The 25296-nt window shown below is 43.2% G+C and overlaps 3 protein-coding genes and 1 long non-coding RNA gene across 7 annotated transcripts; 1 reads left to right on the top strand and 3 right to left on the bottom strand.

Moving 5' to 3' along the window:
* Nucleotides 1-352: 352 nt before the first annotated feature.
* LOC112879848 (cytochrome b-c1 complex subunit 7-2-like) lies at nt 353-15492 on the bottom strand. 3 transcript variants are annotated; one of them, XM_025944263.1, is made up of 5 exons: nt 15264-15490; nt 14990-15147; nt 14465-14512; nt 13752-13821; nt 353-610 (listed from the first exon to the last, which is right to left on the bottom strand). In XM_025944263.1, exons 1-4 carry the CDS (start codon nt 15358-15360, stop codon nt 13753-13755), a joined length of 372 nt encoding a protein of 123 aa, XP_025800048.1. In that variant the 5' UTR covers nt 15361-15490; the 3' UTR covers nt 353-610; nt 13752. The 3 variants fall into 3 exon arrangements, with proteins under 3 accessions (XP_025800048.1, XP_025800047.1, XP_025800049.1); XM_025944262.1 differs by lacking the exon at nt 353-610 and adding an exon at nt 13315-13466; XM_025944264.1 differs by lacking the exons at nt 353-610; nt 13752-13821; nt 14465-14512 and adding an exon at nt 14673-14717 and having other exon boundaries at nt 15264-15492.
* On the top strand, nt 6283-7401 carry LOC112879849. The gene is made up of 2 exons (XR_003226199.1): nt 6283-6613; nt 7063-7401. It is a non-coding gene; the product is annotated as an uncharacterized LOC112879849 (long non-coding RNA).
* Nucleotides 15493-16250: 758 nt separating the features above from the next.
* Nucleotides 16251-18287, bottom strand: LOC112879847. 2 transcript variants are annotated; one of them, XM_025944261.1, is made up of 7 exons: nt 17749-18282; nt 17547-17653; nt 17302-17367; nt 17142-17224; nt 16857-16903; nt 16676-16754; nt 16251-16583 (listed from the first exon to the last, which is right to left on the bottom strand). In XM_025944261.1, the coding sequence occupies exons 1-7, from the start codon at nt 17991-17993 to the stop codon at nt 16485-16487; spliced, it is 726 nt and encodes a 241-aa protein (XP_025800046.1). In that variant the 5' UTR covers nt 17994-18282; the 3' UTR covers nt 16251-16484. The 2 variants fall into 2 exon arrangements, 1 of the variants encoding a protein (XP_025800046.1); XR_003226197.1 differs by having other exon boundaries at nt 16514-16583; nt 16834-16903; nt 17749-18287.
* Nucleotides 18288-18333: 46 nt separating this feature from the next.
* Nucleotides 18334-23803, bottom strand: LOC112879845 (zeta-carotene desaturase, chloroplastic/chromoplastic). The gene is made up of 14 exons (XM_025944260.1): nt 23459-23803; nt 22880-23004; nt 22648-22782; nt 22410-22482; nt 21926-21999; nt 20946-21050; nt 20545-20789; nt 20364-20451; nt 20180-20222; nt 19935-20091; nt 19614-19742; nt 19304-19376; nt 18940-19104; nt 18334-18815 (listed from the first exon to the last, which is right to left on the bottom strand). The coding sequence occupies exons 1-14, from the start codon at nt 23607-23609 to the stop codon at nt 18657-18659; spliced, it is 1722 nt and encodes a 573-aa protein (XP_025800045.1). The 5' UTR covers nt 23610-23803; the 3' UTR covers nt 18334-18656.
* Nucleotides 23804-25296: the final 1493 nt, after the last annotated feature.

The raw sequence follows: 25296 nt of genomic DNA, 5'->3' as shown, positions 1-25296 counted from the left end.
GAAGAAAAGTTGAATTGATGGCATGAAGGGCGGCTGAAGTTTTTCTAACGGTATAACGAAGAAGTCTTTTTAGTGGCGCGTGTAGAATTATATAACTCTTTAGTGTTTTATAACTCTTTAGTAGTATATTTTTTTTGAAAATTATTTTGATAAATCTAAATATATAGATTTTGCAATGCTCCTAGATATACGCTTTATCGAGATACATACCAAAATCTATATATTTAAATTTACTAAAACAATCTACATTTTAGAATGGAGAGAGTACTACACATACATACATTTTTATATGTCCTTCCACGTATCAATCTGTTAGTGGATGTTGCCGACAGTATATATAGATGAGATCATCTGAATCATATACGGTAACAAACCGTCACCGAAAGCACACTTAGCATAAAGAGCTGCCACGTTTGAACATAAGGCAAAGCGGTACACCATGTCTTTTTTTTGAAAGAGTTCTTTTCTAAAAAAAATTGACAGAGAAGCGGTACACCATGTCTGGACAAGATCTTTATTAATCGAACCAGTATTAAACAGTGAAGGACTCATCCAGATAAGTTTGTGCGCCAGGCGAAGGAGGGTTTTCCATCAGCAGGCTGGCTCCGTACTGCAAAAGGAGAAAGCCCAATGCTTCGTGTGAGATATCAGACTGGACAGGAGGATTTTCATCGTTCATTCGTTCTAACATTGACCAAAGCTAACACTAATCAAAGAGTGACTACACATGATATGCAAGAAGGAATTAATTAGATTTCTATAAAATACTCCATCCATTCTAAATTATAAATTGTTTTAGCTCTAGATAGAGCGTGCATTTAGGTGCATAGCAAATACCATGGATCTAGAAAAGTCATAATGACCCGTAATTTTAAAAGAAAGAAATAACTTGAAGTATATAAAAGGAGGTAAGAAGTACCCAGTGCACGTTTGTCGGAAGAAATCTCCAGCCGGGTGGCGGAGTGCACCCGCCTAATCCTAGTTTAGGATGAGTTTGGGGGAGATCTAGGAGCCATTGATCGAAGGGTTGATGAACACGAGAAAGACACGAGGATTTAGAGTGGTTCGGGCTGCCGGAGCGTAATACCCTACGTCCACTTTGTGTGTTGTATTACTTGAGAGAGCTCGTGGAAAGCTTGTGTGAAGCTTGGCTGTCTGTAAGACCTGTGTTCTAACAAGTACCCACTCTCTTTTATAGACTAAGGGGAGTGCTTACACTATGCGGGGCCCCGACTGGTGTGTCCGGCCAACAGGAGCCTGTAATATGAGAGATATGTGATCTTCTTCTCCAGCTCCTTCCTGTAGTCCTCACGATCGAGAAGTTGATGTGCGTATCTACAGTCAGGATATGGTCTTGTGCCGCCTTACCGGCACAGTACTTGCTGTCAGTGACTACGCACAGAGGAAGTTGTGCTATCACTGTTGGGTCAGTACCCTCTGACAGGCGAAGAAGCTGCGCTGACCCGCTGCGCCGTCGCCTCCGCGCATACTGTTGCAGCGCACGCCTTAACTCACCTGCAGCAGGCCATCATCACCCACGCGCGGGGTGCCGTGATGTGACCATACGCCGTCTACCCACGCGCAGAGCATAGTGACGTGCCGCCTTGAAAACTGGCGGGTTTACCGTGGTGTCAGTTGGGCAGACCATGCCTTGACTTGGGCACACGCAGCCCACCTACCCGCATTTAATGCGGTGGTTGGGCTGGCGTCCCGCGGAGGGCCTTCTGCCACGGGCACGTGGCAGGGCCGGCCCTGCTGTTGCCTCCGTGGCGGCACGTGGCGGCGCCGGACCCCTTCCTTGGGGAAAGAGAGGTCCGGGCCCCCGAGGCCAGTCTGGATGGACAGGCCCAGAGGGGTCTGGCCCCCCCATGCTGCGGCGCCGGACCCCCTAGGGGTCCGGGCCTGTGGAGCAGCTCTACACCCTGTCCTCATGGGCACGTGGAGGTGCCGGACCTATGAGAGAACGGGGAAGGTCCGGGGACCATGACCCCAGCTGTCGGGTCCGGGTCGTACGCCCCGTCACCCAGAGGACAAGGGAGAGGTTACGGATAACCTTACGCCTATCTGGTTGGACACACTATCAGAAGACTTTCTGACGGGCTAGGCCCGCGGAGATGCAGATCTCCTCGCAGCGGACTATTACGACCTTCTGATCGCTAAGCAGCTCCTTGGCGATCATCGAGGAAAGGCGGCCGAGCATGTGGTGGCGTGCATCCACCACGATGCGCTTGGCGCACACGCCGGAGCCAGACAACCATCGCGCCCTTACCTAGGAGGCAGCAGCGGCGCTCTATGGGTTTGAAGGTGATGGAGGCGGATCGTGGGTCCGCCACGACGCGCCTGGCCCACTCGTCAGGGCCGGACACCCTAGTAGGAGGTACCCCTATCCATATGTACCGACAACGTTGAATACCGGTTCCGCAAAGGCGACGGTGCTGATAAGTTTCCGGACCATGGTCGCGTATTCCGTGAGTGTTTCGTTGTCAATAACAACAATGACAAAACCAATAGCCGCGCCGACTATCATGCCAACTCCGGCGCCAGCCATAGCCGTGAGGATACGAACAGAGCTGACCCCGGAAATGGCCCCCACAAATGCACCAAGTCAACCTCCAGCAGTTAACCATTCTATTATTTCGCCCACGCCTTCAACTTTCTGCCCCTTTGCCTTCTTGATCTACATGAGTATTCACTCGTACGCATGAGTTCTCGATGCAAGATGATAACTAGATAAAAATCATAAGCACGTACAATTCCTGGGCTATATCCGATATTGGAGGATTATTGTATTAAACATTGTGCACTCCATCTATTAGAACGAATTAATGCATATCAAGACATATTTCATGGTAAACTTAAAGGGGACTAATTTGATGTTTGGTGTCTTTTTTCTAAAATCTTGATCAACATTAAAAAATGAACTTAAGATAAAACTAAAACATCTTACATTTTGGAACAGATGTAGTAGAAATAATTCTACAATGCAATGACTGATATTGTTGTTTGATTTTCTAGGCGACCCAAGACAATTAATTGTTCTATGCTTGTGTATGCAAAAGTGAAGAGAAATTGTAACCATACTTAACTTTATACATATATATATATATATATAAAAGAAGGTTTGCTTGCACAGGAAGAATAGGATAAAGCCTTAGATGAGTTTTTTTTTTCAAAAACGAGGTTAATTACCAAATTGCCTTTTGCGACTAGGAGCAGCAGCATATTGACCTACTACTCCACACTCAATATATTTTTTCCAAAACTTTGTGATAAAGGATATGGATGTTGTAACAACCCAGATGATGGCTTCAAAAGAGATTCTTTTTTTTTGTTTGTTAAATGGGTTGCTGAGAATGGACAAGCATAAAAATAACGACGCCATGGTGGTGCCATGGCCAGCGGAACACGGTCAAGAAATGACACTGAAAATATCCGGAAAAAACGCAGACGAACGAAGAGAGGGACGAATACACGTGCCTTGGCAAGACTGCCGTAGCTCTCTCGCCCTCGAGTCCCCATGACCGAATGGCACAGAACCTTGAACAACGGAACGGAGTCCGATGTGTGAGAGGTTCGAGAGCTGAGAGGCGAGAGGACACGGGAGGCCCGGCTGGCTCTCTCTCTCTCCTCTGCTTTTATAGATGGAGTTGAGATGAAATCGAAGAACTGGGAGCAGAAAACGTGTTTGCTTTTTCATATTATTTGTAATCACCTTTTAGTTGACTGCGTGCGGTCGTATAAGTCAGAAATTTTTTGTTTTCTCAAAAAGCAATCGCCGTGGATCTGCCCGAGCCGAAGCACGAGGATGGACGCGCGAGTTAGAGCAACATTAATAATACAGTCTGCTGCTTACTGCAAGAATCTTTGTAGTCTATATCTCAGCCCACTCATATAATAGTTAGCTCTTCATCATTAATACATGGTCTATTTGTCTCTCTTATAAAAATTTTTAGTTTTTGTATCGAAACCGAATGTAAATTTACAGCCCGCTTCTTCTCTATTTTCTCTTCTCTCTCCTCCACCTCAGTCAGACTGTTTACAGTACTTACTTTGCTCTTAGGAGGGGGCCACTGGACATGCACCACAATAATTAGGCTACCAGCATCTTCAGGTAGCCCTTTTTCTAAAAATCTATCACTATTGGAGAAAAAAACGCTCCATCGAGTTCTTAACGGTTCTTACTTTCCACAATACTTTTTCACCTTAATATTTTTCTCCAACTCCAAAAAAATAAAGGGAGAGTTCAGCTTCCCCTACCTACTATGACAGCTAGGGAATGTTTGATTTCTGAAGGCTTATTTTAAACCTATCACGTCGAATGTTTGAATACTAATTAGAAGTATTAAATATAGATTAATGATAAAAGAATTCATAACCTCTAGGCTTGTTCGCGAGACGAATCTATTAAATGTAATTAGTCTGTGATTAGTCCATGTGATGCTACAATAAACATGTACTAATTATGAATTAATTAGACTTAATAGATTGATCTCGTGAATAAACCCTAAGCTTATGCAGTTAGTTTTATAATTAACTTATATTTAATCTTTCTAATTACTATTGAAATATTCAATATGATAGTGCTTAAAATAAAATAAACCCACTTCTCTTTTGCTGCATCAGCCTACTCATGCCACCGCTGCACCAGGCTTGTCACCGCCGGCCACCATCTCTGAACCCCAGGTCACGCTCTCTACCCTGTTCCCATTTTTGGTGGACACACCTATAGAGGCCTTTAGTAACCGTTAGTTTCTAACGGCCTGATCCACCGGATCGACCTCACCCCTGCTGAGCTTGGGGAGGACGAGGACCATGAGGACCATGCCGATCCCAACATGTACTCAGCAGCGTGCAGTGGCGGGATAGGGACTCGCACGGGCGTTTATTCCGGTGACTTGGGGACGAATGCCCCTGGTAGGATGGATTGGAACGCGGCAGACATTATTCCATTATGAATTCGTAATTGCTCTACACAAATCCAACGTTAGCGTGGGAACTACTTTTCAACCAGCTGTGACTGTGACGGAGTAATTTTATTTCAACCAGACTTTCCAATACAATGGTGTCATCAACGCGTCTATGGCTCTGACTCCTAGGGAGATTATGTACAGAATTTCTAGTCTTTACCGTCCCCGGCGGCTTTAATTTATTTATGTTTATATTTACACGAACCGGCAAGAGAGCTGTTTGTTGCAGTAATTAGACGGCTTTGCTCCATGTGAACCGAGAACGGGGAAATAGAGACCGGAAGGATTTCCGGTTCATGCTAGGGCGGCCGCCTCTCCCTTCCCAGCGACGATCGACGACGGAGATCTAGAATCCCTTGACTCCGGGCAGCCCATCACGTATTGACCTTCTGCAGCTGCTGGTCATCAGAAACCTCGAGAGCGCTTCCTGTATTCCCGCGGGTTCATGTACTCCCCTACTCCCATTCAAAAAAACTACCAATAGATGCACATAAAAAATTGCAAAAAAAAATGAATGGATAGAATGAGAAAGTATCTACCTTCATACAAAATTTGAGTTTCAACGGATATTTGTGATAGGAGAAACAAAAAGATGAAATCAGCCATAAACAGTAGCGGGTTGGCGGGTACAAGGAAAACAGTGTAACCCGCACTATTCATAGGCTGATTTCTCTTTTTTTTTTCTTTCTCTTTGCACAAATTTTTCTTAACACCAAATTTTACATGGACATAGATCTTTGCCTCATCCATCCATATTTTTGTTTGAATTTTGTACAAAATATTTTAGTAGTTCTTTTATTATGGGAGCACGAGAGTACCTAAGCGTGCTGGAGCATCTAAAATTTTCTCTAGAAACCTTCTCACCGCCAACCTTTCAAGAATGCCACGGATCAGCCAAAAGAGATACCGCACAAACTCAAAACTCCGCTCCTTAGCTTGATCCTCGATTCATCACCCGAGCTGTTACTAGACTGTTGTCCTTGCCATAGCCAAGCTTGCCATCGGGATCGGCTCTACTGATACGACGGGATCAAATACTGATGCAACAGTGCTGCACAAAGAAATTTAGATGCAGCTCCGCCCCTGCGCACGATTTGTCCACTGATCGAAGTTTCGTCCGTGCCGGGGATGGAGAGCTACGAGAACGTATCCAGTGCTACGGACCCTTGCTGTGCTACCGAGAAACGGCAGCTATTGGAATGGCCTTTCGATATCTTCTAAACCAGTCCCTGAAGAAAGCGTTCTACTCCCCAAAAGGTCCAGGACCATGGTACATTTGCATTTCCGCCCACTGATTTTGTTCCCTTCTCATTCTAGCTCCTTCTGGACAGATCGATCTGTTCCCCCGACCAACCATGGAACCGCACTGGATTTAGGTTTGTATTTGATCCAGATTCGTTTTCTTTCATGCTTGATTTCTCAATCTGCGCTCCTTGTCACACAATTGGATTTCTATGGAGTGCTGCGATGTGGCTTTCGGATTCAGAACTCTTGCTGCTCTGCATTCCCTAAAGTGCCAGAAATCAGAACCTTGTGCAGCGGCGGTGGGGTGGTGTCACCATTGCTGTTCCTATGAGTTTAGGGCCTTATGGAATTCCGAGTCGCCATCTCCTGCGGTCCTGCCACTGCCATGGCATGCCTTCCAGGTCCTCCTATTTCTTCCTTAGGGTTTCTGTTTCACAAATTTGTATGCTATGGACTATGGTCATTCATAGAACACGGATCTATACCCCAGTAGTAGAGTGTCGACACTCCGCATTGAAATTTGATCAAATTTCTGGTGCATTTTTCCTTGCCATTTGTGCCCTGCAGCTCAACATTTTTTTTGGTTAATTTTTTTTTACATTCCATTGCAATCAATTTTTCTTCCCACCATACCCATGCAACTTATGCAATGTATACTGAATTGGGTATTCTACAGTATATTGTTCATATGGTAGGTAGAATTTCAAAAAATTTCAATCCTGGATGAAACTTATTGTTTGTTTGTATTCGGCCGGCCACATCTTCTTTTTTGAGAAAGGATAGTTCATTTTATTTTCTTGCATCACAAACCAGCCTTTGATCTGTGACTACTGTCCCATGTGTATTGCAGGTCAAAAAGCACTACGATAGTGCAACTTACATGGAGTACTGCCTTGCGACAATTGTGGGCATCTATATTCGTTCAACATTTGTTTCTATGATCTCTGCTCTCCCTCTTCCACAACATCACAATTGTATGGTTACAATACATGGCATTGGCATGATTGCCTGTTGCAAGTAGAATACTTCAGGTTCCTCATTTAGCACGCACTTATGACAAGGTGATACCACCTTTTGTCAAGACATGGATACTTCTCACTACTAACTGATTTACATAAATCATGGTGTACCTCTTACCGCTGCAACATGTAACATGTACCACTTGAAGGGCTGAGCTTGTATTTTGTTATGTTCTCTCAGAATTCACAATCACACTAGATGAAAGTACTCTAGCATTTGTGTTCTTGTAATCGTGTATCATGTATTTTGTACAGTACCTTCAGGTTCTAATGGCTCATTGGATGTGTGTGGCTTAATGGTTTATGGAAATTTTGGAAGCAACTTGAATTATGAATGTTCCAAAACACTAAGCTTAATGAATGCTTCCTGTTGTACTTTCATGAGCTTTTGCGATTTGATATCGAGCTGTAAAATCTTATGATGCAGAGATTGATGCAACTTTCATTAGCAGTTCCACTTGCACTGAATTTCTAATGCTGAAGCTTGCATTACTTTGGCTCTTCCACTACTGCAATGCACTTTCCCCCCTCATCTCAAGATGGACAAGCATCTGCCAACCTTATGCAGGGATAGCTGTTAACACATTGAGGAAATTGACAGTAAATTTGTAATCATTTAGTCCCCAAAATTCTCACATTTGGTATCCCAAAAAGGCACAAGATTAAACACATTTGTTGAGAGCTACTATCAAGCAGCCCTCTAATACCATATCATGCCCACACACACAAAAAAAAAAAACATGAGTGTCTCCTAGTAGCGACGACAACTCATTATGCAACCTTCAGCGCAATCACATGCATCTTGTAGCTAGGCCTATCTCCATCTTGTGCATCTTGCAGCAATATTGGAAATAGTTATTCTTGTGTTGCTTGGGAAGTTTCACAGTGTTTCTTGATGCTCCCTGCCGGCCATCTTTGGTTGAGATGACAATCGAAATTCAAGATGATACATGTTATACAGTCCTCGGATGGTCCAACAAAATACAATTGAGTCTGTGATAGAATCAAAATATTTATTTATCAATAATCCTAGCTAGATAAAGGTTAATGCCAAGTGATAACCAAGATATTCTTATGTTCTTTTACATAAGGATATTCGAAATCACTGATTGTGCACATTTATGTTAGGAATTTGATTGAACAATCCCACGTCACTTATAAAAATGAAGGAGGGGAGTAACCTTTTCTTTTAAGGAAAAGAACTCAAGGCTGTTGCCATTTCCCTCATTTTCATAATAAAACTATTGAAGAAAACGAGCGCATTGAGTGCCACTAACATGACTGCCCAAATTGACTTCTTTGTGCACCAAAGAAGCATACGAATTGTACTTTCATAGCCTGTGGCGTATATCTTAGAACGATGAGCACACATCTGTTAAATAATAACCCTGTTACTTACAGAAACTCATTGATTCAGATCACCATTTGCTTTGATCGTGAGAGCCATTTGAGGGCAGCACCTCTGCAAAGAACGAAAATGTGCTTTAGACTATCGATGTTGACTTAAGGCTCATCCAATTCTCTCATGATTATGTGGCCCAAGAATGCCATCAGGTATGTTATTTCGAAATGGCTACATATGATGTATGAAATCATAGCCAAAGTTTCAAAAATGGAACATGATCGAGTGAGCTTGCTACTGCTTACATATTAGAAAAAAAGAAAAAAAGTATTTACAGAAGAGTAAGCCTGCTGTTGACACAAAGGTAATGTAACATTAGAAACGTTGAAGGGAACTCCAGTGTCCTTCCCCTATCAATAGTGGTTGATCTTGGTCACTGTCAGATTGATTTAGCGAATTCGAGTTTGGATTTAAGATCAAGCGAATTAATTTAGATTAGGATTTGGGGCACGCACATATGGAATGAGCTGCAGAACCTGGAGTTGCATCGGTGCCGCTGTACCTGCGGTTCCCATAGCCTCCGATCTGCACACAACATAGAAAACTGCAACTCAAATTGATGAATGATTCTCAAGATCAAGAGGATAGGGTGGAATTCCACACTACCGTACCTGAAATTCCACCCACAGATGCCGACAGACTCTCTGGTCATTTGAAGATGTGCCATGGAGGCAAAACGCACTGGAGATGCTATGCTGGCCAGAACTGCTGCAGCGGCGTGAAATGCTCCTCATGATGTCGGGGGAGACGCAGCCCCGTTCACTTCTCTTCTAGTGCTTCTTCATGCGGACGCTATTGCCAGAGATCACTGCCACAATGGCGAGGTCAAAGCCTAACCTGCAACAACTTGACCAATGCGTCAGGGGGCAAGGAAGAAGACAAGATTCGGGATTTCGGGTTGAGGCGTAGATGGAAATAAAGGATCGATCCATGGGGACTTGGCGAATCTAACCGATGGCAGCTTGCCTATCTGCGGTGGCCGGGAAGTCATCTGGTTGGGGAAGAAAGTGAAGATCGGGGAAGAGGAATTGAAATGAAAGAAGGAACAATTCAGGGTGGTGGGTGTAAGATGTTCTACAATTAGAAAACAATAGGGGGTTTTGTAAAAATGTGCAATGGGAATCCCACCTGCATGGATCAGGACCGTACACACTGCATCCAACGGCTGGCGTTTCTCGGTAGCACGGTAGCACACGAAGGGTCCGTAGCACTGGATACGTTCTCGGAGAGCTACCGGGGGCAAACGCCAAAACTCCTATATCAGTAGTCATCAAGCCATCACTTTCTAAGGCCATCTACCGGGATAATAGTAAAACAAAGGTTTAGTCCCGGTCAGAGTAATGAAGCCATCAATTTAACTTCCCGGGCCACCCTACCTGAATATTCCCCTTGCCACATGAATGAAATCAAGGCAACGATGGCTGCCGAACTCTACAAGATGAAATAAATTAAAGAAACATCCTAAGGTCAGTTTAATTGGAATTTTATAGGTATTAAATTTTATAACACATCAGCAATTTTGTTAAGGTGATAACCTTAATATGAGAAGAGAGAAAGGAAGAATTTTATCCCTATTAAGTTCAGCGGACTCTGATACCAATCCTCATAAACATGCACCGAGAATATTATGATTCTATAGCATCTCACATTTGATCGCATCATACAAGAATTAAATGTGACAGTCTGTTTATAAAATAGTGTAATGAAACTATACTGTGAGAAGATGACTATTTTATTTTACTGTATAGTTGACGTAACAATTTTAGTAATAGTGTAACTTCAGTGTAATGAAGCCATCTCTTCCCCATGCCAGCTAGCGGGATGTTGTCCTTTCCACTAGAGTAAATCGGAAAAAAATCTAGTGCTACCGGTGCTTATACGCGGTAGCATCGAAACCACTTTATATCAATTCATTTAAAAATAAGGATGGGTAGATTATGTAACCATTTAACATATAGACTTAAGCCGTGTTTGGAACCGATTGTCCGATGATTCTCGTGAAAAAAAATAAACCAACAATGCAAAATGGTATAATTGTCTATTCTTTTTTCGGAGGTGAGTGGCGGCTCGACAAAGCTTGGGGCAGCCTTGGATTGCTCAAACGGGCAACGACCCCTGCGAATCTAGCCACCTAAGCTCCATAACGATGCTCATTTTGCTCCTACTGTGACACGAGATAAGGAGCAGCATTCCACATGGACTCCAAAACTTAGGGGCCTCCATATTGTAATCTAAGGTGTCCTTTTTCTGATGAAGGTGCTCCCCATGTAGGGAGGAAATCCCTTCGCCACCATATCTATATAAATACGGGACTATAAATGGCGTATCCATCTTAGAAATTTTGCCCAATGAGATGGCGGGCGAGCTTGGCTAAACCAGATCTGGTCAAGATCAAATAGGTTGGGTTTACCTCTACTATTTTCTACATTACCAAAAACATTTCTCATAAAAAACAATTCCAGATAAAGTTAGATATTGTTTTTAAACCATGAAAAATATCTAGTAGGCAAAATCCTAAAGATAGTTTGGAGCAAGAGTCCAAATAAAATATGTGGAGCTTGTGAAAGGATTCTAGAAACTTCTAAAAAATTGAATTTACACTAAAAAACCCCAAAACCGTCAAGAAAATAATCCTTAGCGGTCAAACCGCCAAGCAAAATACACCAAGAGTAGAGAGCCAAGGAAATTCGATTTCTCTGGCAACCAGCCGCCAAGGGTCATTTTCTTGGTGGTTTGGCCGCCAAGAAATCTAGGACACGAGTAAAATCTCCAAAGTGCCAAGCGTCAAGGCTATAACTTTCTTTGGCTGTCAATGACTGCCAAGTAAATTCCTTTACTTTACTTGGCGGCCACCAATCGCTGCGGCCAAGTAAATACGTTTCCTTGGCAGCCTTCGACTATCAGGAAACTGTGATTCCCTTGGCTTCCAACCGCCAAGGAAACACATAACATCAATAAAAATATAAATAGTAAAAAATATAGCTACAATTAAAATCAATAACATGTAGCTGAGAATCACACGTCCATTTACCCCTACTGCACATTTTGGCACACACAAAGACAAGATCTCATTTTCATAATCCATAAATCCACATATCTTAAAATCACACGTCCATTTACCCCTACAAGCCTTGAATAAACCTTATGCATCAAATACATAAGTCACTATCATTTAACAATTTTCACCCTTAAACTCAGATATAACCTCATGTCACTACAAATCACAGCCATGGACTTCATTACTATCTGAAATAATGGAGAAGTAATTATTAGTCCATGAGCTCGCTAATAGCATGGCACAAATTTATACTTGAGTACAATTCCAATTTGTCGTAGTGTTAGCTATAGAAAAATTGAAATAATGCTAGATAAATATAGAAAATTCCTAGAAATCCTAATTGACGTATAAATGCATTTTAAAAACTATTCACCCATAAAACTAAAAACTCAAGATGCAACCAATATGAATGCACCACACACACATTAATATAATGTAAAACATATCAATTTAGTTTTAGATAATAATTATTTTCCTACACTAAATATTCTGATAATTATATAAATGTTGAAAGATTTTAAAATGATGACAAAACTATTGTTTTTATTTAGTATATTCTACTCACATCCAAAATTAAAATATTTTGCGGTGTGATGGTTATGTTATCATTGCATTCATACTTGATTAACGTTTACAATGCTCTAGTTAAGTAGTCTTGATGCTATTAGAACTACAGCATGTGTATAATCTAAACTTGTTATAGATTGGTTATCTCTTGCTTATATGTGTTATTTTTTGCTACCATCTATTCTGTTTTCACCTTTTGATTCATCAACACACAAGTAATTCGTGAATAGAGTGTATCTCAGTTGGTAAGGTTTCTTGTGGTTGAACATGCCTATGTGGGTTTGAGTCCTCGACTCGTGATGATTGCTCGTATTTTTCTGAATTTATCCTAGAATTTAATTGATGTTATTCTTTCAGCAGTAGGCAATATGCCCATCGATAGCGATGTTTGTGGTGACTTTCATCAATCCCGAGATACGATGGTTCAGTCTCTCGGAGGTGAGTTACGTATGTATATTCATAGGAGCGAACGTGTATGCGTATATATGAGATGTATTTTGTAAAAAAAGAACGAGTCATCCTTAGTTAGCTCTCCACTGCATTCATGTTTGATTCATGCTTACAATACTATATTTAAATAGTTTTGATGTGCTTGTTTTGATGGGTCGATAAACCTTTGGAGAATATTTTTAAGAGAAAAGCTACTACTGATCTATTTGCTTGTGGTTCACGAACTGGTATCGCTAATCGGCACTAACACTAGGTACATGCATAGTGCACACACAACACTTGGGTAGATGGATAAGACATTCGAGTACAAAGCGGAAGTTGGTGAGGTTTCAAAAGTTAAAAAACTAAGGACACGGGTCCAGTAGTGGTGGATAGGTTCTTTAACCTTCTACCAGTTCCAGCCTCACAGGTTTCGGGGTCCATCTAATGAAACTTTTAATCAAGAGTCGTACCTTAGTCGAATGCATCTCTCCTTCAGCAAATGCCAGAGCTCATGCTCAACTTTAGTTTTTTATATAGCACAAAACTTGTAACTGGGTAAGCAAGGAAAAAATATTACTGGAAATGAGTGGACTTGTGCCTTGTAAATATGAGATGTGACGACAATGGTAGCAACTACGTATTTGTATTGCACACCGAAACTTGAAAAACAGCCACTCCCCAATTCTGGTACTCCCATTCTGACATTGCAGTTCTAGCACGCAGTAGCTTTGATTGCTCAGCATAACCCCCGTGATTGGATTACAAGATGTTACGATCTGCTCAGGTACGGTTCAAGCATCGAATTAATTTGCAAATAATTGACAAAAACTATACACCACAACATCAGTAGCACTAGGCAAACTTCAGTAACAATTTTCTAGTTCACAAAATGCACTGAACTTTTCAAGCGTTCATAAATATAATAGCTCCATCGACCATCACATTGCTACGACAGTGGAAGTTGGGCTGGCATTGTTTTTGATTAAACATAATACATACTATAGCATCATTACGCTGCATTTTATTGCGATCATTGTTAAACCGTATAACAAATAAAGCACCTTATGGGATGGTTCTCTGGTACAGTGGAAGTGCTCCCAGAGCCTCACGCTCTGCTTTCTCCTTTTTCACCTGCAATGGATTCAGATGCATTAAACAGCAAGCATCTAGGGAGATTTTACCATGAAATACTTCCAACTAGATATGATTTCGAGCAAAAATACAATAAAATTCCTTCAACTGGATGAATCTTAACAGCATCTTAATGGGAAAAGTGCCTCTTAACACAAAAGTTCAGGGATATACTCAGATATCGACATCAATTAATATGTTCATGGCACATTTCACAGCCAAGGTGATGAAACAAGTGGAATCAAAACGAGTACACAACACATGTTACAAGCCAAATGCACCACACTGTCAGACTGGTTCTCCTTTAGATGGTTAGTTGATCTAAAAATTCACGAAGCAATTTTTCTCTATCACTACATGTACCGTAGGTTGAACTGTGATTTACTAATAAGAAATGAATGCAGTAATACCCAACAAGACAAGCTACAGAATAGGGGGGAAATAAACTAGCAAGACCCCAAGCAATAGAGACTCTGTACCGATAAGATATATTGGTAGAAGAAAGCAGAAAACAAGTATGGCAAAATAAAAGACAGTATCATGAGAAGTGCAGTGCAATTAAAACCTGAGGTCTCTGATGGTCAACAGATTAATCATATCTGGAAAGAAACAAAATGATAAGGAGAGAAACAAATGCACTCACAAGAGCAAGCATGTCAGAAAGGTAGCTTCTGAATGGCGTCTGTATAGCCTGTCAAAAGAAACCAAGGTGTCAACACATGATGCATCAATTGATGTCGCAATGGATTCTATAAACATCATAAATAATTTTAGTGATGACTAGCAAAACAATGCCCGTTAAAATTCTATGTTTGCCAACTAGGAAATTACCCCAAGATCAGTATGGCGATTTACCACGTCCTTATTCACCACCGCGAACTACGGCATGAGCGAAACTAGCCAGCATCACATGCAAAAAAACCATAACGCAAAAGAGGTCACAAGTGGGAAATCACATCACGATAACTAAACTCCTTTACTTTCCGTTTCCACAAGTTCACAAGCGTGTGCAAGTGCAACGATTCTATAACCCAGTCTCAATCACCCATGATCAGTCACTCGTCCTCCATCCAATTCCTACGAATTACCTAAAATTTCTTTCTTTCCCAATTGCAATTGTATACAGCGCATTCGAATTACAGAGCGAGGAACAGGCACGAATCCTGACCTGCACGTCGTCGGGGAGGTACTGGTGCTTCATGGAGAGGTCCATGGCCCGCTTCAGGCGCTGGTTGCGGGCGTCCACCACCTCCCGCGGCAGCCGCGCCAGCGCCTCCTTGATGTCCAGGTCGTGGTACGGGTCGTACAGGTCGTCGTACCGGAGCCCTGCGCCGACGACAGCAAGGGAAGAAGAACCGATCAGGGACGCCGCCGACAAGCCTAGCTAGCCCCTAACCCTAGGTCACGAGCAGGAGGTTGGGAGCCGGGAGGAGGGTGCAGACCGTATTTGCGGAGGCGGGAGGCGACGGCGTTCCGGTGGAGGCGCGCCAGCGGGTTCCGGCGCGGGTTCACGAACGACGCCAAGAGCTTGGAGAACATCCTCGCGAAGGTTCCGGAAGGTTCCGCGGCCTCGTGTGTGTGCTTTCGGTGCTCGCCGGAGTTCCAGAGAATCTTGGCTTCCCACCGTCGTGGCGTCGTCACCACCACAGCACCACCGGCGCTCGTTCTTTCTGGTGTCAGTTTGGGTGAGGTAGGGAGTTTTAGTCCGAGAAGGCCGGAGAAGCTTCCGGGAGGATAGGTGGCACTAGATGGGCCGGCCCATTTCGGCAAGTGCCATGGACAGAAGAAGAATGGGGGCCCATCTGATTCAGAGGTTGTTTGTTTGAGGTGAGAGCCTTGTTTTTCTTTGTCCGGCGTTGCTAACGTCTAGAGACGCTGGCATCGGACGGAACATTAACTTTTATTGCATGCAACATCAGCAGTATTTTCTTTCTTGATTCTTTTTTACTCGAGAGAAGTCTCAGATTAACGAGCATAAAACACATTTATGGAACAAGCTTAATATCTGCACAAGTATCAAGTACCTAGCATTGTTTCTCCATGATTCATGGCGAGATGTCGCCATTGGGACAGAAGGGGAGGACGATGAAGGAGCTCAACAGTGAGAGCGAATCCCCACTCGCAAGCAGGTCCAACGGTGCTGCCGGCCAATCTCCCGCCACATCATATACCTATCCTCGTCCTTCTCGCTGGCTCCAGCTGTTGCACCGCTGTGGGGCAGAAGCAGCGGGAGGAGAGGACGATGCACCTTCCAGCGGTCAGCAGTGCTAGTGAAATGATAGCTGGGTATGTCTGGGAAGGAGGCGGCGTGTGGATTTAGAGCCTAATTTGCACGTAGATCATGAGAACTCGGATCGTAATCCCCTTTATCGAGCCTTATTTTTTGATTGTTTTCCCTTGATCATTGGCGTAAACATCTGTCCAACATATTTGCTGGAGAAAGGATTGGTTGATATGATCCTTAATAAAATAGATCTGTTTTATGCAACTTGTAAAAGTACAAGTCTTGAAAGGCCAATCAACGTGGCACATTTCGCTACTGTGTTCCACGTATTGATCGGGCTGGGTCGGGTCAGGTTTTTTCGGATGGGTTGGGTCGGGTTTGTCGGATCGGCCGGCCCATGATCCGGTATAGTGATGCTGCACACTGCACATCTCCTGCTTCAGCCTCTGCTGCCTTTCCGCTGCTCCCGAGCAGACACGAATATCTGGCCGATGGCCTCGAGCGCAGAGACGTCCCAGCTCTCAGAGTGCCGAACCACCTGAACAAATGAAACCCAAAATCTTAAGGGTGTCTTCGATTTCCTTTGATCAAAGAGGAGATAGTTTTACAAGGTTTGGCTTTTCTGATTACCTTGTAATCTTCGTTCAGATCATAGGTTGTGTTCCCTCTGATCGCAATCAGGGGCCTCCATGGTAGCCTCAAATATGTCCTGAAAACAGAGAAGGCGTGTTATCAAAGAGAGACCATCCTCTTTTAATGTACTACAGGGGGAAAAAAATCAAACTTTCTTTTTTCAAGCTTGCAGAAGCACCTTAGTTTCCATGTCGCTTTGACAAACTTTGTCTCAACCCTCAAGCCCTGTGAGATTTGAAACAATTTTAAAAATGCGCAGACTGAACGTGTTTCAGTATGGATCATAAGTTCAATTCGAGCTAGGACTTGGAGATAACCTACAAGTCTACAACTACAAGAATGGCAAATTGGTTCTTGCCATTCAGAACTAAAAAGCTTTTCAGATGCCAACACAATTGCTAGTCAGAAACAAAGCTTCCGCAAACAAATCACCGAATTCCAGCCAACAAATGGCGTTTCTTACCGTTTCAATGCTTTCAAGCTCAAGCGAAGGGCTGTTGAAGAATGGCACCAGCAGATCAAGATTCTGAGAGTATCTAGACAATCCTGAGGGGCAAGAATGCACTCATGTTCACAATTTCGTCAAAACTTTTTTTTTTCAAATAAGGACACATCAGACGTACCCCGGAACTTTATCGTCGGATCCTCAAACAAGCAATCTTCAGTGTATATGCCCCGAGAGAAATCCCCTGCAATCCTAGAGGAGCTGGTTATCATTTCCTTGCACATTTCTCTGAACAATCCGTATCATGCTGTGTGCGCATGCTTCAAATTTACAATTTTATCAGCTTCAGCTCTGCAATCCTGCAGCCGCCATGATCCACCAATCCCAGGTGAAAGAACGCAGCAAGTTGCAAGAGACCCGTACCGGTGAGGAAGTAGGCGCGCCGGTAGTCGTCTCGGAGGACCGCGAGCACATCCTCAACGCTGCCGCACGGCGGCGGATCCTTCGCCTCACCCTGCTCGGCGGCGTCCCTGCACGGCCGAGCCAAGAAAAATGGATGTTGGATGCCGCGGAATCCAAATCCCGGAGCCGAGGGTAAGCTTCTCGAACGAGAGGCTAAGCTTACCTGGGCGTCTTGTTTGGGGAAAGGGCTCTGAGGAGCTCGGTGACAGCGCTGACGGCCGCCCTGACCACCGGCGGCGCGTCCGGCGCAGCTCGGACGACGCCGCCCGGGAGACGCCGGTGGCGGCGCCTGGGCCCCTGCAGCAGGACCTGTGAGCGGGAGATGGGCTGGAGGACGCCGCCGGCGCGCCACAGGTGACTGCTAGACGGCCGGGCCGGGGGCGGCTCGGCAGCTGGGCTTGGCGCCATCAGCCACCAACTGCCGCTCAGCTTGGTCAGGGAAACAAACAGAACCGCAGGAGCTCGCGCTCTCTCGTGGCCGTAAGGGTCTCACAGACCATAGGAGGTCGTGAGGCCTTCACAGCGACACGCTCCGGCTGCCTCCAGTCATCGCCGGTGACAGCGGCAAGCACGCCGGAAACTGACCTTTCAGTTTCCAGCACAGCGGCCGGACATGTTTCAGTTTCCAGCACAGCAGCCAGCCGGCGAGGAGCTGCATTTTCCATGAACCAAAACTCAATTGCACATGGCCTAGCAATGACCAGATATTCATATGAAATGAAGAGGCTAAGAGTGCCAGATATTCATGTGTGTAAAAGCCACATCTTGATAAAATCATCCAGCAATCGCCCCCGGATATTTGCTTGCTATTTTCTCGCAAGGCGTAAGAACAGTGTGTGCTGTATGTATATATCAGCAATCAATCGTCCCAATGAATGATCAATCAAGTTCCAGCTTAACATACACACTGCCTGATGTAATCCCGTATGCCACCTAGATACCTGGTTCTCAGATCAGGAACCGGAAAAGCCGCGGCGGATGTGATGCTCAAATAGGAAATACAAGAGGTCGCCCGCAACCAGAAGCGAGAAAGATATAATCTGGCCGTTCCAGCATGTGTGATGGCAAGGCTCAACTTGTCTGCAGGACTTGGACATTCCCCAACGCCTTCTCACTGTCGTCGATCACTAGCTTCTTTCGCAGGGCCAGCAGCTCCTCCCCAGCACCGCAGATGTAGGCTGCGGTTCGCCTGCCAGAGAGAGTCGCTCCTTCCATGCTGTCAATGTAGTCCTGAACACATAGCACAATATTAGGAGAATCTCTTAAAATTAAATCCCTGGTGTGCAGACACCGAAATTTGAAATGGTGAAATTTTAGTGTTTCCTGGTCCATTGAGTCCTGTAGATGAACATACCTGTTTCGTATAAGATCCAGACAGGAAGAAGTTTTTAACGGGCGTCTTCTGGTCAGGTCTGAATGGGTCATTTCCAGGAGCCTCACGATACAAAGATTGTCCAATTTTCACCACACTGGACCATGTGACTTCCAATCCCCGGGCAGATGGGAACAATTCTACGACCTGCAGGAAATCATATATGTGTTGGTATTGAGGTGAGCTTACGAGAATATAAATATATAATATGATCACAAGAAATCTTGTATCTTTTGAAGTACTTCCAAATGAGATCTTGCTTAGTTATTTGTAAAGTAAAAAATCTGCAATAATCAGCTGTAGCAGTAACTAGACAAAAAAAAACAGATGTTATTTTCAAACTTACCTGCTTTTGAACCTTACTGATGATCTCCTCATTTGGCAATGGCATGTATGGATCACCAGGAGTTAACACAGCTCTGCAAATGAATCAAGCATTGAATGTGAGTACATTTGCACAAAGAAATCAATTTGATAGTTGAAACACAGTAGCTGTAAGTTGTAACGTGCTAGACTGCTAGTAACCTAGCTAGGTAAAATGTATACAAACCAGAACTTCAAAATGATATGTCAAAAAGTGAATACTACACTGAATCTTCATAAACTATTCCAGCCACCAAAAGTAGAAAATATTCAGAATGAAAATGTAGACTTACTGGATCAGGGAACCTTGTCCTTCAATGTAGTAATCAGCAGGAGATGAGAGTGCAAGGTCTGAAAAACAGGAAAAGTCTGCATCTGGAGTGTACAGGAGGTTATCCAAACCGACCGCCTTTTCTAGTTGTCTACATCAAAGATAAGAGAAGTATCACTTAGAGAGCATGAACTCAATTTACATTTGCACAAGTATCTGTTAGATAAAACAAATGTAATCTTCATGAAACATTCAGATATGAGTGGTGAGAATTTTAAATTATCAGGTCTAAAACCAAATAAGTGAAAAAAATACTAAATATGCAGGGGGGGGCGTCAGCTACCTTGATTTTTCTAAATCTTGAAGTTCAGTAACCCATCCATTGTAGCGAAGCTGAACAGTGACAACAGGAACACCATCCAACTTGTAAATATTGTCAAACATTTCCCATTCCCTCCATTCTGACGGTAGTAGTCTTTTGATCCCCGGTACATCACAAGCTGTGCAATTATCGAAACCAAGTTAAGTGGGTATGGTTGGAAGTGGTAGATAGAGAAGAAACAAAAGACAAGGAAGAAGAAAAGGAACCTGCAACATATGCATCGGCTTTTATTATCTCTCTGCTTGTGGCCTAAAAATATCCAGATGTATGAAAATATCAATACAAATATACAGAATAGTTAAGGCTACAGAGTTCGTCTTATTTTCCACATATGATCTAGCTGCATAATCAAGCAAAAGCAGAAACTGATATACTGATAAGAAATCTTACCTTCGAGAGAAGAAGGCCTTTAACATAGGTCTCTCCATCAGGTAATTTCTCATAGAGAACCTCCCTGCATCCCCACCTTAAGTGAAACCTGAAGTATTTGTTACCTGGCGTAAGTTTTCAGATGTATGGTAGTACCTAGACAAAGACAGTTCACAAGAAAATTTTGTCTCTGTCATCATACCTACCACCCCTGTCTGTTATGTACTTCTTTATCGGGCCACTTAAGTAAACATCAGGTGAACCCTTTAGCATGCGTAACAAAGATGCCTCTGTTTTTGTGGCAAACAGAGTGAAAATTGTAAGCATGCAACGTGCACTAATATTATCACAGTCGATGAAACCCAGAGCATAAGCAACAGGATCCCACATTCTTGTGATGCTCTCCCGAGTACCACCTTTGGACATGAACCAATCACTGAAACTTACCTGAAAAAGGTACACTGGCAAATGTACATTTAAATTGAAAAAAATAGCTATCGGTTACAATGGTACATATTTTTAAAAGATACTTCATGAAAACTCCTACAGATGTCCAAGCTGTACACTCCTAATGAATCTTAAACAAAAGCAGTGAATACTTACATCATCCAAGTCTCGCACTTGCTGCAATGCACCATCGGGATCAACCAGAGCCTGAACAACTGGGCTTAGGGCAAGAGCAACTGCATTTCTTGCTTTATCATACACCTGCAACATAATTCAAATGTTTTACAATTAAAAGGTTTAATGAAAACTATGTAATTAATAGCATGTAGTTATTAAAAAATTGACATACGACATGAACTCAGTCCTTATTTCAATTTTTATGTGCACTTAAAGAATCCTTCACTTCCAATGAGGATGCCAGTGATAGTTACAGGGAAAACCTAAGAATGTTTACAATATAGACTTAAAAAACAGAACTAAATATTAGCTTCAAATAAACAACAACTCTCAGTCTGAAGATACCACAATCATGAACAAGCTTTGCTAATTTAAGTTAGTATCAAGGATAGGTAGTTAGGAACCTACGAGGACTTTACAATGCTTCCTCCATGGCTTAGAACAAGAATAAGAATGCAAAAATATTGTGAAAAATTGTACTATTACAGACATTATAATAACCTGCAAAGAGCAAACTATTTCAAATGGCATAGCATGCTTGTGCATATATCCTATATGCAATAGTTAAAATATAATTATGATGGACTGTAACAATTCTAACAAGATATGCATATCAAGTGAGCTGATTCCTTTTGTATGAAATGGGAGAGGGAAGATCACTTTCAGAATTGCTAGTGAATGGCTATAAAGATGTGAATACAGATGGAATTCAAAGAGCACAGTGAAAAAAAGTATCAGAAGGAAATAACATGTCTAAGTGGTTAAATAATGGCAGCACGAAATAGTCAGCATAGGGCAAGGCTCATGATCATGAAACTGATAGAGCTCAAGAAGAGAAATTTATAACAGATGGGGAAGCATATGATGCCAAAAGGTAAAGAAAGAAATTCAAGGCTAAACTAATTTCATGAGTTGAGGCTCTCCTTGAAGATTATAATATTCATGAATTATGGATTTACCTTGAGTTGGTTAGTTCTGAGGAACGCTTGAATACCATGTAATGGAGCTCCCACCGGGAACCGAAAATCAAGTTCTGTAAACCGATGCAAATAATATGAAAAAATACACCATAAGGTGCATGTAATATACAACAAAACATAGTTCAGTTAAGTTGCAGTATCATACTATGACATGTTATGCCTTATCACAACTGAAGGACTAAGTAAATAGTGTGCCACAGGCCACAGCAGGCAACACAAGCATTGTTATTTCTCAGAAAATACAAACGAATCCCTTAGCAGAACATTCAAAAGCAATATTGTATTTTCACTTTTTAAACTTGAACACTTGGTTAATACTTCAACACACTAGAAGTAATTGCACTTTTTTTTGCCTATCATAGGCATAGAGCAATTCCAAAAACTATTAACAATAATAAAAATATTGCAGCATAAGAGCACTGTTCCACAACAAGATTGATGGGTATATGAGCGCTGAATGTACCACCGACTGCGCCCCCTTTGTTTACAAAAGTATGTGTGTGTTCCTTCACTAGCAGATTATTATCAGCACCAACCTGAAATACAATGAGTTCATCAGCAGATTGATGAGCTCTGAAGACATCCAATTAAAATTTCTCGAACAAAAACTAATTCAGAGTTATCTAAGTAAGGCAGTCAAAATAACAGTACAAAACTAACTCAGCATGTGTCTAGTGAGCTTAAGGTACAGATGCCTGTACCTTCTTCATAAGGCGGAACAGATTGCTGTAACACCCGAAGAACACGTGCAACCCCATCTCGATATGGTTTCCTTGCCTATCGACAAATGAGCCAACCTTGCCGCCAATAAACGGCCGGGACTCGTACAAATCAACCTGCAAAACGAATCATTCCCAACTAGGACAATTAAAAGGCAGTGATTCCCCGAACAATTGAGCATATAGCTCTGCTGAAGGCAACCAATCAGCTAACCTCATGGCCCTGGTCCAAAAGCTCGACGGCAGTGGACATGCCGGCGAGGCCTGCCCCTATGATGGCCACCTTGAGCTTGGGCCCCCTGTAGTGCTCCGGCTCAGGTGGGAACAACCCTTTGGGAGCTGCCACACATGGAAAGATCCTCAGTACAAAATTCCCAAGTCAACCTGGCATTTCAGCCAAAAGCTATTTAAACCGAAACAGAGCTGACAGCACAAAGTTAGAAACTTGGAGCAATCTACCCAGAATTCTACACTTTTGGCCACAAAAGAGAACACCACCGCTGTCTCTAAAACAGAACTACGAGGAGTAGTTTCAATTATAAGAAGATATTTCTAGAGCATAGGGAAACTACAGCACCATGAATGAGCCTCTGAACTAAACTCAAAACGATACTGTTTTAGATAGCCAAATTAAAACTCCAGGCTTGATTCAGGCCCAAAAGACAAGCTTTTTATGACCCAAGGGAGTACTGGAACTACGGTGTGAAAATTCCAAAGGATTAACAGTCTACGAACCCACTCTCCACTCACACCGGCCCCAGAAGAGAAGCGCGAGCAGGGTGCCGCTCCTCACCGTTGACGCCCATGTTGGAGACGTTGCTTTCGAGCGAGCACCGCACGACGGCGGCCCGGCGTGGCGGCAGCGGCGCCGCCCCAGGCCGCGCCCGGCGCCGGCGGGCGGCGAGGGCCGGGGCCAGCGTGGAGGTGGCCGCCACGGAGGCCATGGGCGCGGCGGCGGCGGCGGCGGCTCCGGCTGGCTGCCTAGCACCCGCGGCAGCTGCGAGCGCGCGGTGGGGCGGTGGGAATGGTGGCGGGCGGCAGTGGTGGTATGGCGGGCTGGCCGGCAGTGATATGGTAAAGAAGACGGAGGGAGGGGGACAATTTGTGTGAGGGGGAATGGGATGGAAGCTGGGAGGGGATGGGGGGCGAAGATGCCGTCGGGGCTAGGATTTGTCGCGGGGCCTCGTGGCAGCACCGCGCCGCACCAATGGTGGTGAACACAATGCACAACGTTTACAAGCATGCAAGCGGCACTTTCCCGGCTTCAGCTTCTGCTACGTGCACAACGGTATGTATCCTCCGCATTTAAAAAGCACTGCACTTTCGGTACTGAAACCGCAGATTTAATTTCTACGTGGTTTGTTGGGTTACAATCATTCACATGACGAGCATTTAGAACCGGCACGACGGGTATCTCCATGCTGGAACGAGAGGGTAGTTGATACTTCCTCCGTCCCAGTATATAAGACATAACCACCTCTAGTTTAAAGACTAAAAAATATATTTAATTCTCTCTGTCAGCACTAGTATTATTGCATCGATATAAGTGCATATAGAGAGCGCGCTTTATATCATAGGACTTGAGTAAAAAAAAGTTACACTTTATATATTAGGACGGAGGAAGTAGTTAGAAATAATACGCACTTATAGTACTACAAAATCTACCCTAAAAAGTACTACCAAATCTATACATGATTCGGTTTTTCTAGTAACGCAAATTCAATTTCACTTGCATGGATTTTAGAACAGAAAAGATACCATTGAATGCTTGCGCGATGTCATGGCCAAAGAAAAGAGTTATGATATTCATTAAGTAAAGTGGATTCCACCGTCAAAACTTGCACATTGCAGCTAAAATGAAAAATCAAACATGGATTAGGATAGGATATAGTGTCTATTCAGATGCATAGTAGAATTATGTATCTAAATTTGCGACCTAATGGTAGATGCATAGTAGAATTATATATTTAAATTTGCGATCTAATGGTAGAGTAGGAGCTACGTTTCATCTAGTATGGATAGAGACAACCATTTTTCTATGTACTCGTAGAAAAGATGTATGCAAAAGAGCCAAACAATTATGAATTTGTGTACCGGGGGTAGCATCCTCTGTGTGGCCGTAGAAGATGAGTAAAGAAATGACGCGGCAGTGCATGGATTTTTGGGCGGTAGTGCTCCTTATCGTGTACCTCCACGGTTGTGGGCGAAGCACCATGGTCGGCATCTTCCGTAACTTTCCCCCTGCCCACTCTCCACTAGGAAACCCAAGACGTACTCATGATTAACGTTATGAAACATTAGCCGTTACTCTAGTTTCTGAAACAGATCATGGCTTGACAGTCGACATGTAATTTCCCTTGGTTGGTATACTTGATTAAAATTACTCGCTCACTATGATTTCCATAATGAATACAATAATTGATCTATACGACGGAATGCTCCTCCATAGTCGGCAGTCGCAATTTGATTATCTTCAGCCAACAGGTAGTATGATGTGTAATTATTTTTCTGGGAAAATGGCATCTTCCATAAAAGGAAGGATGGCAATTAATTTAATTTCTAATGCTTAAGTGACTAATATGAGTAAAACTTTAACTAAGTTGACCAAAAGTACCATGAAGCCATGGGCTG

The sequence above is a fragment of the Panicum hallii genome, chromosome 2, assembly GCF_002211085.1.
Source record: "Panicum hallii strain FIL2 chromosome 2, PHallii_v3.1, whole genome shotgun sequence".
NCBI classification, from domain to species: Eukaryota; Viridiplantae; Streptophyta; class Magnoliopsida; order Poales; family Poaceae; genus Panicum; species Panicum hallii.
This window is presented reverse-complemented; position numbering and strand designations above follow the sequence as displayed.

Excerpts from the sequence above, each read along its gene's own strand:
- LOC112879848 (XM_025944263.1), bottom strand. The coding sequence starts at position 15,360 with ATGTTCTCCAAGCTCTTGGCGTCGTTCGTGAACCCGCGCCGGAACCCG. Across the intron at positions 15,148-15,263 it reads CTCCCGCCTCCGCAAATACG|GGCTCCGGTACGACGACCTG; the intron begins GTCTGCACCCTC and ends TCGTCGGCGCAG. Across the intron at positions 13,822-14,464 it reads TTTCTGACATGCTTGCTCTT|GTGAAAAAGGAGAAAGCAGA; the intron begins GTGAGTGCATTT and ends AATCCATTGCAG.
- LOC112879847 (XM_025944261.1), bottom strand. The coding sequence starts at position 17,993 with ATGGCGCCAAGCCCAGCTGCCGAGCCGCCCCCGGCCCGGCCGTCTAGC. Across the intron at positions 17,654-17,748 it reads TCCCCAAACAAGACGCCCAG|GGACGCCGCCGAGCAGGGTG; the intron begins GTAAGCTTAGCC and ends TCGGCCGTGCAG. Across the intron at positions 16,904-17,141 it reads AGCTTGAAAGCATTGAAACG|GGCTTGAGGGTTGAGACAAA; the intron begins GTAAGAAACGCC and ends CAAATCTCACAG.
- LOC112879845 (XM_025944260.1), bottom strand. The coding sequence starts at position 23,609 with ATGGCCTCCGTGGCGGCCACCTCCACGCTGGCCCCGGCCCTCGCCGCC. Across the intron at positions 22,783-22,879 it reads TTTTGGACCAGGGCCATGAG|GTTGATTTGTACGAGTCCCG; the intron begins GTTAGCTGATTG and ends TTCGTTTTGCAG. Across the intron at positions 20,790-20,945 it reads AAGTGCGAGACTTGGATGAT|GTAAGTTTCAGTGATTGGTT; the intron begins GTAAGTATTCAC and ends TACCTTTTTCAG.